Source organism: Podarcis liolepis, assembly GCF_965112155.1.
Source record: "Podarcis liolepis genome assembly, chromosome: 6".
In the NCBI taxonomy this organism is placed as follows: domain Eukaryota; kingdom Metazoa; phylum Chordata; class Lepidosauria; order Squamata; family Lacertidae; genus Podarcis; species Podarcis liolepis.
In genome coordinates, this window is record NC_139559.1 from 44,576,406 (window position 1) to 44,591,429 (window position 15,024).

At 46.6% G+C, this 15,024-nt stretch overlaps 1 protein-coding gene across 1 annotated transcript; it reads right to left on the minus strand.

Moving 5' to 3' along the window:
* Window positions 1–53: 53 nt before the first annotated feature.
* LOC310709500 (uncharacterized protein) lies at window positions 54–14,375 on the minus strand. The gene is made up of 8 exons (XM_083509249.1): window positions 14,136–14,375; window positions 9,656–9,775; window positions 7,029–7,345; window positions 4,967–5,070; window positions 4,000–4,214; window positions 2,752–2,862; window positions 2,086–2,230; window positions 54–1,021 (listed from the first exon to the last, which is right to left on the minus strand). Exons 1-8 carry the CDS (start codon window positions 14,234–14,236, stop codon window positions 869–871), a joined length of 1,266 nt encoding a protein of 421 aa, XP_083365375.1. The 5' UTR covers window positions 14,237–14,375; the 3' UTR covers window positions 54–868.
* Window positions 14,376–15,024: the final 649 nt, after the last annotated feature.

Sequence of the window (15,024 nt, forward strand, 5' to 3'; positions counted from 1 at the left end):
ACAACACGTTTTAACAAGTTAACAGAGGGGTAGAAAAAGAGACTTTGCATGGCTACATTTTTAAAGCTCATTTTATTTGATACTCTCTCCCGATCCTTCTAGGATTAAAAATACATTCAGGGGGCTTACTGATCCCAGATCCTAAGGGTTTAAATCACCAGGTTCTAAGCCTCCAATACTAAGTTGATCACTGCATCAATAAAAATTCAAGATTTAGTTCACACTACCCTATGTTACACCCCTCCTCCGTAAGCCTACGATAGATACCCGATAGCACTGCTAGACAAAAAGCAAGATGCAGGTGCTGCCTGCTGCAGATAATAGCACTGCTCAGCAAGCCTGCCTTCCTGAGGAAACAACTAGCAGCACCATGAACACACCTGAAAACTCAGTGTCTCCAGTATACACAGACTTCCTGAGCACTAGCAGAACCTGGCACCCTCCTAGAAGAGATACAGCTGGGAGGGTCTTCATGGATCCCAATGCTGGGAAGCCCAGGATGTGATAAAATGTTGAGGGAGGGGAAAAGGAACGTGAAGATATAGCCAAGCAAGGGATAGGAGAATGGCAGTGCACTTGGGTGACGTGTTAAGATACCGTATGCCAACAGTGGTGACAGCCATTATCTTGCCCTGTGGAATCAGGAGGCCTTCCCAACATAAAACAGGTCCTTGCACTATGTTCTCCCAGCTTACGGATTCCAGGCAAAATGCAATGAAGACCCGCCAGACAACTAAGAGCCCCCCCAGACAACCATTCAACTGATCAAGATCCCTTCCTTTCCCACCCATTCTCCCCAAGCCACAGCTTCACATGTCAGTAAGATTGTTCCCGCAGCCTCCAATGATGTCGTCATCACCGTCATCATCTAGTCGGAAGAATCACTCGAATCCCAAATGAGAAAGTCTGAATAGTCAAAGTCCCTCTCCCTCTGCAACAGTGCAACAGTCAGAGCCCACTGGATGAAGTACATATCGTCATCATCTTCATCCGAGCTGTCAGATGGAGATGGGTTAAAGGCCTGCAATATAGGACACAAGAAAGAAGGCTTTTGGATGAAATCACACCACTGATCTGTCACGGAACAGGGAATGCATAGACACATTTCACTAGAAAAGCTAAAGGAATCATGCCTCTATATACTAAATTTGTACTTATCCGCCGTCATGCTGGCAATTGAGTGCACATGCACACACACACAACATTGCAAGGCAACGCCTGAGGAGCCCTGAGGTGGGGGAAGCAGCCAGCCAGGCATTCCCATGCTCCCTGTCGTCGCTACCACCACTGGCAGCAGAGAGGAGAGTGAAGGAGAAAGTTTTTATCTCCTTCGTGAATGCCACCACCAACCTCCATCAATGGCGGCACTCTGGGGAACAGGCATGAAGGAAGGAGAGGGAAGGAAGGGCAGCAGCTGCAGCAAACCTGGTCTGAGTCAAGGCTGCAGATACGCTGTGAGTCCCCATAATCTGTGTTGTTGCTAAAACAGGCCTGGTGGAAGTGGGAAGGGGGCACGGCAGGATTAATGGGGGGCTCTTGAAGGGGGCTGGCGGGCGGCAAAGAGCTGTCAGTTTCTATGAGATGTACGCGTTGACAGGTGGGAGAGACATATGTGTGGCATCTGAGAGGGCTGGTGGAAGTAGGAGGAGAAAGGATTACATGGGGCTTATTGAACGGATGGTGGGAGTTGTAGTTCCAAAACAGCTGGAGACCCACGTTTGGGAAACCCTAGTCAAGAGGGATACCATGGAATAGGGGAAGGAAGTTGGGGGTTGGGAAGCAATGTGAGCAGGGGCAGTAGCCCCAAGTATGCCAGTTGAGAACCACCAACTTAGCCTGCTGCTGTCATCTTCAACCCCCAGAAAACAAACTTGATGAACAGAAATGCCTAGGGCTGGACCAGCGACTACCGAGGCAGTTGCCTCTCAAGGCAGAGTGTGTGCATTTCCATGTTGCATCCCATAGGGATCCTAAGTATGGAGGGCTTTGGGAAGCAGAATATCTTAGGAAGGACACCCTACCTCTCAATGACTAGCTTATAATGGCTTGCCATATAATGACTGCATCAAGGAGTTTGCTACTTACAACGGTCCGCCGTCTCCGCCGTTCAGGCCTCTGTTGCGGCTTTGCAGCCGGGAGCCGACCTCCAGGCAGCTCATGAAGGTAGATGCACTCTGATTTAAAGGGGCAGTGACCATTGCTTCTGACAAAGAACTTGCACCTTATTTTGCTAGGGGAATAAAAATCATGAAATTAGGTCACAAGAGGCGTGAGTCTTTTCAGAAATCTGAATAAATATTGTAGATCAGACTTACTTAGCTTGGTTCCTCCACCCCCTCCACCCCTAGTCAGCACAGCTTTGGAGGCTGTAGTCCAAAACAACGGAAGGGCACCCGGCTGGGGAAGGCTGCTGCACATCAACATCAACCCAGAACTGAGGCTAGCTTTGGAGCTGAGAGCTGGGTGTGCAGGCAGAATCATGGGCATTACAGCAAGGCATACTTAACCATGAAGGGAACACCAAAGTGTATGCACATGGATTAAGTTATTCCACCCTTAATCAAGCCAGTCCAATTCCTATTTGGCTCTTAAGCAAATGACCAGAGTGAGAACACCAGTTTCATCTCACGAAGCCAGTCAGCAGCCTGGCATTCTCAGAGTTATTGCCAATGGTTTCAAGATTGGAGAACAAGGACCTAGATGCTTAGACATATTTAGTGACCTTTTTGTTGAAGTGACCTAGCTGCTTACCTGGTTCGTGCCTTGAAATTCTCAATCAGTTTTTCTTTCTCTTCTGAATCAGAAACCCAGTATTGGTTGGGGATGAAATAAGTTGAAGTGACTCTGCACTCTGGGCAGCCCCTGAGGAATGCACATAGAGAGGATATAATATACCCAGACAAACCCTAGAAGGGCAATCACTCTGCTTCTGGCCCAAAGCAATCTGCGTATCATAGAATCAAAGAATTGTAGAGTTGGAAGGGACCATGAGGTTCATCTTATATAATAATAATAATTTATTATTTATACCCCACCCATCTGGATGAGTTTCCGCAGCCACTCTGGGCGGCTCCCAATCAAATATTAAAAACAGTACAGCATTAAATATTAAAAACTTCCCTGATTAAAAACTTCCTTCAGATGTCTTTTCAAAATAGGATAGCTGCTTATTTCTTTGACATCTGATGGGATGGCGTTCCACAGGGCAGGCGCCACTACCGAGAAGGCCCTCTGTCTGGTTCTCTGTAACCTCACTTCTCGCAATGAGGGAACCGCCAGAAGACCCTCGGCGCTGGACCTCAGTGTCCGGGCTGAATGATGGGGGTGGAGACACTCCTTCAGGTATACTGGGCCGAGGCCGTTTAGGGCTTTAAAGGTCAGCACCAACACTTTGAATTGTGCTCGGAAACGTACTGGGAGCCAATGCAGATCTCTCAGGACCAGTGTTATGTGGTCCCGGTTATCTTGTCCAACCCCCTGCAATGCAAGAATATGCAGAATTCCTGTACGGAGATCAAACCTGCAACCTTTGCGTCATTAGAACCAAGCTCTAACCCAACTGCACTAACATCAGAACGCTTAGCAACATGGAAGCCTAACAGCAACCTCCTGGGGGTGCGGTCCAGAACAGCAGAGCCAGAAACCTCCTTGATAAAAAGTGCCTTCACAAAGGGGGTTAAAGCTACAAGTCCCAGCAAGCACGGCCAATGGACAGCGATGATGATGGTTGTTGTTTGTCAGCATCTGATGGGTCAAAGCATGGTTTCCCAAACTTGGGCCTCTTGTTGCTTTTGCAGAACAACTCCCATAATCCCTGACCACTGGTCCTGCTAGCTAGGAATTATGGGAGTTGTAGTCCAAAAACAGCTGGGGCCCCAATTGTGGGAGATCCCCAGCCAAAGGTTGCCAATACCCAGTCTACACACTTCAGACAGCAACCTGCCAGAAGACGCAGTTTACACAAGCACAAGGCAAGCAATTGGGCCATGAAGAACTTACTTAATCACCGCATTGTGAAAGTCCCGGCTTTTTCTCCACTTTCGGATGCAGGTCACGCAGTAGGCATGGGAGCAGTTAGGAAGAATGCCAAACAAACGCTCCTGAGGCAAGGTCTTCTGAGAGATTTTGTCCATGCAGATTCCACACACCACATCCTCGCTTTTCTGCACCTCTGCAGAAGCAGCAGCTTCTGCCGCTTCTGAACCACCATCTGCCTGGGAAAGGAACACAACAGTTGGAGAATACAGTGGTACCTCGAGTTACAAACACTTCAGATTACAAACTCCGCTAACCTGGAAGAGTTACCTCGAGTTGAGAACTTTGCCCCAGAATGAGAACGGAAATTGTGTGCCGGCGGCGCAGCGGCAGCAAGACACCCCATTGGCGAAAGCACGCCTCTAGCTAAGAGCAGTTTCAGGTTAAGAATGGACCTCCGGAACGAATTAAGTTCATAACTACAGGTGCCACTGTACTTTCTAAAACAGGTCCTGGAAGCCTTCTCCATGCCACTCCAGCTTCTCCGAAGTTCATCCACCTAAAATCTGCACTGGTTTCACACAGCTGGGTGCAACACCACCACACATGCCTAAACTTGATTTCCTATTAATCAATCTCATTTCAAAAGCTTGAAGTTATAAATTCCTGTCGTTGTGCAACCTGTTTCTTGGAAGCTCATACCAAAAGAGGTTTATGGGTGATGATATGACAGCCTTCACTAATCTGCTGGGGCTGACAAGAGTTGTAATCCAGAGCATCAGGAGGTCACCTGGTTGGCAGATGCTAAAAATCCGGGTGTGTTTCAAGCATCCCTCCCCTCTTGTCTCACCTCACATCTCCCAATACTTCTTTCCTGCTCCAACTGCATTCCAAAATCCCTCAGTCAGAGAGCTCAGGAGAATCCCACTGGTTTTTATTGAAATGGCAGTGTCTGTTCTCATCACTCTACATTTGCAGGCATCCCACCTACCTTTGGCTCTTCCGAGACCACAGACACAGGAGCAGGCTCCTTGGCTGATGCTTCTTCTGGCATCAGGGAAGTGGTGTCAAGTCTCTCTTCATGGGATGTGGAACCTGAGCAGCAGAGAAACAGCTAACTAGGACGCTGCTGCCACCAGTCCAACTATTATTCTATCAAGTGTCTAAAAATACAAGGGCCCGCACAAACATTAGAATAACAAGCTTACAATCTCCCCCATCACTTCTCTTAAAATAGATAAAGATGCAACATGTAAGGAAGAAAAGGAGAATCAGTTGGGGAAAGCTGGAATGAATAACCTTTAAAAGATGCCATTGGAAGAGTCCCTTCCTGTCTCCATCCATGCAGATACCAACTGATGATGACCTGGCTCCCTTTCCCCACCTCACAAACAAGAGGCCTTTCATTATAGCTGTACGGGAACTGGAGAATGAGCCAACGTGTCATGTTGGGTCCCTTCCTTTTTTTAAAAAAAATAATTTTTATTAACAGGCCAATCACATCACATTATCCAAATCACATTAGTTTCAAATTATACAGCCAAATTTAAATTTTGTTGGGGGTGCCCATACATCAAGCTCCGCACGAGTCCAAAACTCCGAACGAGTCCAAACATCACTTATATTACTGCTTTAATTAGACAGTTCTATCCAGTTCAATCCAGATAGTCCTTTATTACTTTCTTTCTCTTCTTGTTGTTATTGTATATTCCTTTCTTTGCAATCCCTGATAATTTTCACAAGCAGATTGAAAACAGGCATCCTTTGTGTGGGTTTTGTACTGTCCAAAGATCATATCACTCAGGGACAGCCTCTGTTCAGCGCTTCCATAAAAAAAATAAATCTTCGGTCTGTCCTTTACTTTTCTCAGGCTTGCCAAATAAATCAAATGAGTCAGGAGGCTCTGTCAGGTCAAGTTTGCACTCCAACATTCCTTCTCTTTCGAATAATCCTGATTCTCCTCTCCCTGTCCTTCTTTCTCCGGCAAGCCTGTCTTGGCGAGACGCCATTTTTTAACTGCGTCATGAAAATTTTCCTCTTTCTCACCGTTCACCAATCCTCTCTCCTGTTATAATCCATCCCACACAGTTCTTGAATTCCTGCTTGTGATTAATAAAAACGCAACGATCTTATTTCTATCTGGGGTGAAGAGTTATTAATAGCACATCGTGCAAAGAAAAAAAAAGTTTTTTCCTCCACCCCCCCTTCATTCCAAACATGCAGTCTCCTAGTGGTGATTCATCAGAAGATTTACTTATCCATCCGTCACTCCCGGTCACAGAGATCCATTAATCAGCAGTCTTGTCTCTCGAACATTACTTGATATATGTGCTTCAGCTTCATTCCAATCGTATGTTTCCAATTATAATTCCGAGCTGAAGCTAACCAGCACGCGCTAATTGGAATCGGCGTCAGGAAGATCTGACTTCACCGAGGGCTTGTGCCAAGTGTTCGGCACCCCCATCTCTCGGATCAGGGGGTGCATTGTGAACACCGCTGGCAAGGCAGCGCCCCCCGTCTCCTGGGGGGGGGTAGGAAGACTGCATACTTCCCATAGCAGCCCCTTAATTACCTCGTATGGGTCAGAGAGATGTTATTGTCGGCCATCTTCCAACGCGCCACCTGGTGGCGCCCGTCATGTTGGGTCCCTTCCATGGCTGGGACTGGACAAAGTCATTCAAAATGGTGCCCTATCCAAACAGAAGCTTCTCACAGAAAAGTATGTTCCATGTAACTAGGATATTGGTTTAAGGATCCCAGATGCACTTCTCAAGACTGTGGGGCATGTGTGCGGAAATTCCTTCACTACTCCATTAGAACATTGCCAAATCAAAATCCCATTGTGTGTGTCTTAATAGCAAAGTCATCTTGACAGAGAATTATGAGTTAGCAGTCAGATGACAAAGATTGTGAGAAGCAGGGTGGAGATAGGGAAGCAAGGGAATAGCACTGTTTTGCTCATGTGCCCCACTACAATGTCCATCCCCAGAAGCTACAACAAAGGCTGCAACAAGAACCCAAGCCCACAAAAACCAGCCTCTCCAGGAGCTTACCTGAAGCAGCCTGCCTGGGAACAAATTCTTTACTGAGGGCCCAGTTTGGAGGGTGCCAGGAAGGGATGGCTTTATCATCATCTTCATCCTCCTCCTCAAATGACATCCTCATGCTCCCAAAGTTCATCTGTAGCTGTGCCATGCCCGAGACAGCTGGTTCTGAGCCACGCCGGGCCGCTCCCCAACTCCTCACTGAAGCTTCTGGCAAGATGGCTGGCTCCGAGCCTCGGCGGTTCACAGTCAATCCACGCAGTCCATGGTAGGCAGCCTCTGAGCCACACCTGCTCAAGGGTGGTGCTTCCAGGACGTGCTGGTAGCTGAGAGATTGAATGCCAATAGTGTGTCATTCACAGCACAGGAGCAACTCATTCACAGCACAGGAACAAAGTGTATCCTCTTGCCCAGAAAAACAAAAATTACCTCATTGCTCAAACAGGGAATAGCTGCCGTTGAGATAAGACACACATCTCCCCCCAACACACACACATTCAAGGGAGCAGCTGGCCTTCCACAAGCAGCAAGACAGGATGACTAGAACTCTATGAACAATTTGGTATATAGCTGAACTCCATTTCCCCAGCATGGAGCAGACACTGGGAGGGATACCATGCTGGGATAATAAACACTATATATAAGGAAGAAGCCACCATTTAAGCAGGTGCTTCACTGCCCAGTTAGCAGGGGGGATGGGAAGAGGGCTCTCCTCTGACCCCGCCAATTCATTTTTATTACATAACCTCTTATATCTCTTCTCTCAAAATACTTGCAGGGTTTTGTTTCCAATACTGAACAAACTTATCCCCACTGTTCCAATCAGGCTTTTCTCATAACCACCAAGACACAAGTATGAGAACTTAAAATTTCAATACAGTGGTACCTTGGGTTACAGACGCTTCGGGTTACACGTTTTCAAGTTACAGGCGCACCAAAACCCGGAAGTACCGGAATGGGTTACTTCCAGGTTCCAGCGCTCGCGCAGAAGCACTAAATCACACTTTGCACATAAGCGCCGAATCGCGTCACGTGCGTGCGCAGACGTGGCGCTGCAGGTTGCGAACATGCCTCCTGCACAGATCACATTCGCAACCCGAGGTTCCACTGTATTCTCTACCAAACATTATTTTCCAATTCTCCTCTTGATGGCAATTCTTTCCCCTCCCCTGGGCTGAGACAAACATATTTGCAGTTTATTTTGTTATTTTGGAACCACAGCATTGAAGAATTCAAAAGAACATGAGGGGAAAAAATTTTTATGAACGTCTAGCAGTAATGACTGCAATGCAATATCCAAGGGTGAGCGTTTTACCCATCTATGCCCTCTTCCCTTCCACCTACAAAGAGGTGGAAAACTGGATCTGGAAAGCTAGATCCCAATTTCCTGCACAGGTCAGGTTTGGCAGGTGGGTGGGGCTGCCCATGTGTCAATTACCTAATGTCAACAAGGAAATCAAGGCACAGTGCTTTTGAAAGCCCCACCCTTTTTATCCATCTGCATCTGTACCTGGCCCACACTTGATGTAATATATTGTGTCAGATAAGTGTGGCTTAGCCAAAAATGGGACAGGCAGGCCCAAAACGGAGGCCTCTCAGGCCTGCAGGCTAGAAGTTACACACTCCTGTTCTACATTATGAAGCCAATATACACACTCCTGTTCTACATTATGAAGCCAATATAAGGTTCCTAGGGGAACTATATAAATTACCATCACCTTCAACAATGCAGCCCTAAAGCTTTGTCTAATACAGCTTAGGTATCAGTCAGGAGAGACACGACCAACTCAGTAGACAGCTACTGTAAAATCATCACAGGGGAGGTGTTTCATTAAGAGTTCAGAGACAGCCCTGTTCTCTGAACAGCTAGCAGTGACAGAAACCAAGAACTGAAGCCCAGATGAGGGTGCTGGTCCATCTACTTCATTACCACTCTAGATAATCTGCTCCTCCACCTGTTTCTAATGTTGGCCCAGCAAAGTCACCACTTCCACAATCTCCACCCATCATGCAGCAGGCACCTTAGTATGAAGCATCTTCAACTTGGCCAATGCACCATGTGGTTTTACTGTACTTTTACTACCCATCCCAAAACATTTTTTTAATAATACTGCCTTATTGTATCAGACCAGAGATCTACCAAATCACCAAGCTTACAAGGAGGGCATAAGGTCTATGCCCAAGCTTCTGAATCTCATCTATTTACAATAATGCCACTGATAGCAATATCCTCAAGGACTTAGTTTGGTCTTTTCCAAAAGGCTTCTGCTACATCTAGTCAAGTCAATGTCTGTAGGACTAGAGACGGTAGAATAACATCTCCCCTCAAACTTTCCACTGGACCCAAGTGATCAGAATACTTACAGGTGGGCAATATAAGCACAGAGTTAAATTTCCTTCTCCCTATTGCATTTTTTGTGCAGTTCACAGCTTATTAAGCCTCCCCAGAATTTTATTTTTCCTTAAAGGCTTAACTTTGAGACTAGGACAACCAGTTCTAATGCATCCAAAAATATTGCATCATCAAGCTTCTAGTACCTTCAATCTAACAGATTTTTGCAGGAAGTGGGAAGAAGGAAGAGTGTGGTTTTGGGTTTGTTTACAAAACACAAAAAGAAAACAAAACTAGCCTTTACCTGCAGCGGTCTCCATAATCACAAAACCCATTCTGGAAATATCTGCAGATCTGAGTAGACTTCCTATCATGGGAGAATCGGCAGTTCTGACCCCATCTGCAAGTCCCACGGGCAAAGTTCCTGAAAACGAAGTAAAAGCAGAATTGTAGTAGGAATCAGAGTTCAATCCTAAATGAGACCAAGAGACCAAAGTCCCAGTAAAATAAATATGCCAAATAGGAGATGCAAAACTCTTTCCGCTCTGGACTGGGGTTGAACAAAACACTTCCCAAAGAGATGAAAAGGAAATGATAAAGTCCCTAGCTCCTTAGAACAAATGACAGAAAGCAAAATATGCAGGCACCATTCAAAGCAAGAGCTTTGTGTGATATGTGACCTTGCTCCCCCACCTGTCAATATTTTCAGCCAACAAGTGAAGTCAGAACTGTGAATGGTGACTACTAGATAAACTTAGTCCTACAAGCCAAAGGGAAGATACAAAATGGCTTCAAAATTGTTTATTTTGAAGCCATTTTTAGAACTTTCTAGGTGGCAGGATAGATATGTCACTCTATGGAGTTCTCTCGAAATTCATGTAATGAAGAAGGATTGCCATTTTGAAGAAACCTCCTGCTTCATTTTGAAGCTGTTTTGTCTTCTTAACCGGCAGAGAAATTGATTGTCGCCTAGAGAAAATAATGGCAACATCCAGGATCTTAGTGTAGCTGGGACTGGGCAATAGCATGTCCACACAAAAGCAAAAGGCAGCAGCAAAGATTGAGCTCATTCTCTTCCTAACTCAGGATTAATTTCATACAAAATTTTCCCCAAGTATGTAAACATTAAATCTTTCTTTAGCATATTTATATTGCAGAGGGATAGGCATTGTCATAGAGAAAGTATGTATTATGTACTGATCGGTTGCCATTAGGGGAGAGCATGGTTCTTATGTCTTTAGGAACACTGACAGGCAGAATTTAAACAGGTTAAGCTTTCTCTAGTATGAAAATACAATTATGGGGGAAAGCATTGTCTGTTCACACTGTCAGATGTGTCTTGTTCACAGCATTAGACACTCAGTTATATAAGCTTGGTGCCAAATGGTTCCTTAAACCAAGGTTAGGTAAAGGTAAAGGGACCCATGACCATTAGGTCCAGTCGTGGCCGACTCTGGGGTTGCAGCGCTCATCTCGCTTTATTGGCCGAGGGAGCCGGCATATAGCTTCCAGGTCATGTGGCCAGCATGACTAAGCCGCTTCTGGCGAACCAGAGCAGCGCACAGAAACGCTGTTTACCTTCCCGCCGGAGTGGTACCTATTTATCTACTTGCACTTTGACATGCTTTCGAACTGCTAGGTTGGCCGGAGCTGGGACCGAGCAACAGGTAAACCAAGGTTACAGTTGCAAAAATGGAATGTCTAGTTGCCACTTTGGGGTAAAATAAAGTCTTATTTTTCAAATGATGGAGGGACTGTACTTATCAGTTAAACATCTGGCTAATTCAGACAACTACCTTGATCTATGTTAAGAACATTGAGAACTTAAAAGTCACCTGATCCAGGGGCAATCCACATATATACAGGGTAAGTCTTTTTAAAGAGGCCCCGTGGAACATGTGTGCTTTGTATCCATGGGGCCTCTTTTAAATGACTCACCCTGTATACAGTGGTAGCTCAGGTTACAGATGCTTCAAGTTACAGACTCCGCTAACCCAGAAATAGTACCTCGGGTTAAGAACTTTGCTTCAGGATGAGAACAGAAATTGTGCAGTGGTGGCGCAGCAGCAGCAGGAGGCCCCATTAGCTAAAGTGGTACTTCAGGTTAAGAACAGTTTCAGGTTAAGAACAGATCTCCAGAACGAATTAAGTTCTTAACCCAAGGTACCACTGTATAGGCATATTCCTACCTCTTTTTCTTAATGGTGACACAGACCATTCATAACATAGGGATATTCTTCGCAACTGTGAGCAGGACAGTGGAGTGGTGCAAGTGAAGACAAGCTACAACAATTAACCAAAATGTGGCTCACTGCTCCTTCTACACAGAAAAAGTATTTGGTTCTTGAAATTCATTCTGATTGTGCAGATAAAATATAACGGAATTCTACAGGATGTAGTATTAGTGTGTGAAAACAGTCCAGATTCAATGATCCCCAGGCATGCACCCCCAGATGGTGGAGATGTCAGGTGCCCTCCTGGAGTCCAGGCATCTTCACTTGGTTGCAAGTGATCGACAGCCTGGTGCAAAATCCGCCTAGCTAATTTCGAAGACTACTTGCTTGTGATCCCAGACTTATTTTGGGGCCCTGCAAAAGATGATAGAAATTTGCATGTGGCACAAAGCACATAAAATTGTAGTGTAAACTTGTCATATTTCACAAGAGGAGCATAGAGCCCAATCCACACACAGTGTCCTGGGCCCAGAAAATCCTTTTGGCACCCCTGGCAGGTTGAATTATTTCCTGCCATCATCATACTATCTCCCATCCATCCTCAGACTACAATCAAGCAGCATTCTTTGAAATTCCTCTGTATGGCCAAGGTCAGGAAGAAATCATTACAATAGTCAGACAATAACATTTGCAATGTGTCCAGATTTGCTCAGATAAACCAAACCTCCAATGATAACTTTGTATATCTACAAGACGGGACAGGGATAGCACCTCAGCTTCACACCCAACAAAGGCATTAAGCAAATAGCTTGTATGGGCTTAGATTGCACACAATCGTAAGCCAGTATGAAACAACTACAGCTTACTTTATATGGTAAACCACCCTCTGCTCTTCAGATGAAGGGCAGTACAGTATAGAAATTTTAACAACAACAACAACAGGAATGAGCAGAGGGCTGGCTGCAGCAGCTTAAATGGTACCTGCCCCTTTCCACTCTTTTCTAAACTGGAAACAAACAAACTACAGTGCTGGCTTAGGGTAGGAACCGGTACTTGTAGTTTGTTTGAAGAAGCACAAACCATGAACCCCGGTTCTCACACATCACTAATCCAGAACTGTGGTTTGTTTTCCTCCAGCTCAGAAAAGAGCAGCGTGGCAGGTGGGTTACCACCAGCTTACTGTTCGCTTGTGGCAAGTCAGTTTGTTTCAGACTACAGTTTACAGTTGTGCACAAATAGAATCGATGCCATTTTCAAAATAAGCTTTAATGTTTTAGGTGGGCAAGGGAAAGAGAATAAAGGGCAGATTAAGTTTTGTCCACACTGACTAGCAGTGACTCTCCATGGGGTACTTCCCAGCCCTAATGGAAAATGCCAGGAATTGAACCTGGTAACTTTTGTATACAAAGCAAATGTACCCTCCCTTTTGTGTGGAGACATTTGAAGTGGGCAAAGCGCTCTAAAGTGGGTGAGCAGGCAGAGTGCATGGTAACTGAAGAAGGGGACCATAAACCACCTAAAAACGAGGCATGTGATTTGCACCTAGTAGACCCTCACTTCAGTAGGCACTGCCCAACACCAAGTCATATTTAAAAGCAGCAGAACCACTAGGGGTGCATATATTTCTTTTTAAAGCTACTAGAAGAAACTAGGTTTCCCATATATTGACCCAAGCCAGTAAAACTTCACTGGTATATAAACAGCACTGGAGTTGGTAAAACTAGCAAATCTTGCTCCATGAAGTTCCGAGTGTTATTTCAGACTCTGCCCTTGCTATGGAAGACTTTTGCTCTAGCCCCTTTCAAGGGGGCAGCATTTGCCAAAGTTTATTAGAAATTCTCAGTCCCTTGGCTAAGAGGCACCAGCCCTGGAAAGCTCCTTGCACAAAAGTTGCGAGCGCCCCCCGCCGCAGGGAACCTAGCCATTCAAAACATACCACTCCTTAGCTTGGTTTACTTAAAAGCAAATACACCCGGTAACGGCGCGCGCGCGCGCGCTTTCCCCTATCCTTTTACATACAAGACTAATGGGGAGGGGACCCTCTCGAAGTTTTTGCTGCCGAAAAGCAGGGCGTGATCATGTTGTTGTGCACGGCTTTGTTTCGGGCCACACTACAGCCACCGCCACGCCCTGAAAGTAGCAGCAACACTACTACGGGAAGGCCGGGAAGGAGTCCCCCCCCACCATCTTTCCTCCACCACCACCCCTCTCCGATGGGGGTGCAAACCCAACCCATTTGCCCGATGCCGATAAAGGTTTCCGGAACTCCGAGGGCTGCAAAGCAAGCAAGCGCGATACAAGTTCTCGGTCGCTGGGGGAAGAAGATGCAAGTTAGCAGCGAGGTCGCCAAAGTTTGCCAGTCACTGGGAAGAAGCCGCTCAGCTGTCGAGCAAAACAACAGTGCTGCTGAATCACTTTCCTGCAATTCCGACTTCCTGTCCCAGCCACCTATATGGAAGCATACAGCCCAACAACCATGACGGAGGGAAAATTCCGCTTCTGAGCGCCGCTGCCGTCCGAGCGCACTTGGGGCCTGGCGCGCCTCTGGACGACGGGACGGAGCTCGAGGAGCCCAGCGACCCCTTTCCTGCACATTCTCTATACAGGTACCTGCAAGGGATCCTATGGGATCCAGGCCCTTTGGAAGCCCGGCGGCCGCTACCGCTACCACCACCGGCGCCGCCTTCTCCAACAGATAGCCACGGCTCCATCGGTGTCCCTTGCAGTCGGACCCAGAAACTCCGAAATGCAACCCGCCTCCTCTCCCTGCAGAAATACTTTGGGCAGGGGAGTGGTTTAGGACAGGAGATCCCATTGGAGAAGAGCAGACGGGCACACCCAGCTTTTTAGTCGGCCGTCGAATGGAAGAGCTTCAATTCGAAAAGGACTCTCCTCCCAGCCGTCCCGCCTCGTCGGGAAACTGCATTCGCCCTCGTACGCAGCAGGCTCGGGGATGGAGGGACGGCCAGGCGGCGCAACATCCTATGCTTGGCTTCCGGTGCCCCGCCGCTTGCACTTCGTGGGGCTGCAATCCTGTGCACGTTTACTTACGAGTAAAACCCACTGAACGGAGCGGGATTTTCTTCCAGGGAAACATGCCAGCGATTGCATTGTTAACGTCTTCGTTGGGTCTTCCAGAATAATAAAAGGAGGAGGATGCTTATGTTTTTTGCAACGTAAGACAATGCACTTTTTATTTTATTAGCAAAGGGTGGAACTGTGCATGTTGCGACGTTTGTAGCACAATTAGAGCTACTAACGTTTACTCGTAAGGGGAGGGCGAGCTAAGCGCCCAAGCAACGTGGTAGCAGGTGGAATTTATAGTCGCTTGTGGACTGAACCGAAACAAAGGATTTTTAGCACGTGTGCCAATTGGCTTACCGATGCCAGGCTCCCTTTGGCACCAAGTTTTGTGAATTGCCAATGTTAATTTTAATTATCGTCAGTACTTTTCCTGCCTTTCATTTCCCTCCGACCTCACTGTTTACAACTCCGCCCC

Coding starts and splice junctions, on each gene's coding strand:
- LOC310709500 (XM_083509249.1), bottom strand. CDS start 14,236: ATGGAGCCGTGGCTATCTGTTGGAGAAGGCGGCGCCGGTGGTGGTAGC. Junction 5,071..7,028: donor TCCCAGGCAGGCTGCTTCAG/GTAAGCTCCTGG, acceptor TCTGCTGCTCAG/GTTCCACATCCCATGAAGAG. Junction 2,863..3,999: donor TTTCACAATGCGGTGATTAA/GTAAGTTCTTCA, acceptor TGCATTCCTCAG/GGGCTGCCCAGAGTGCAGAG.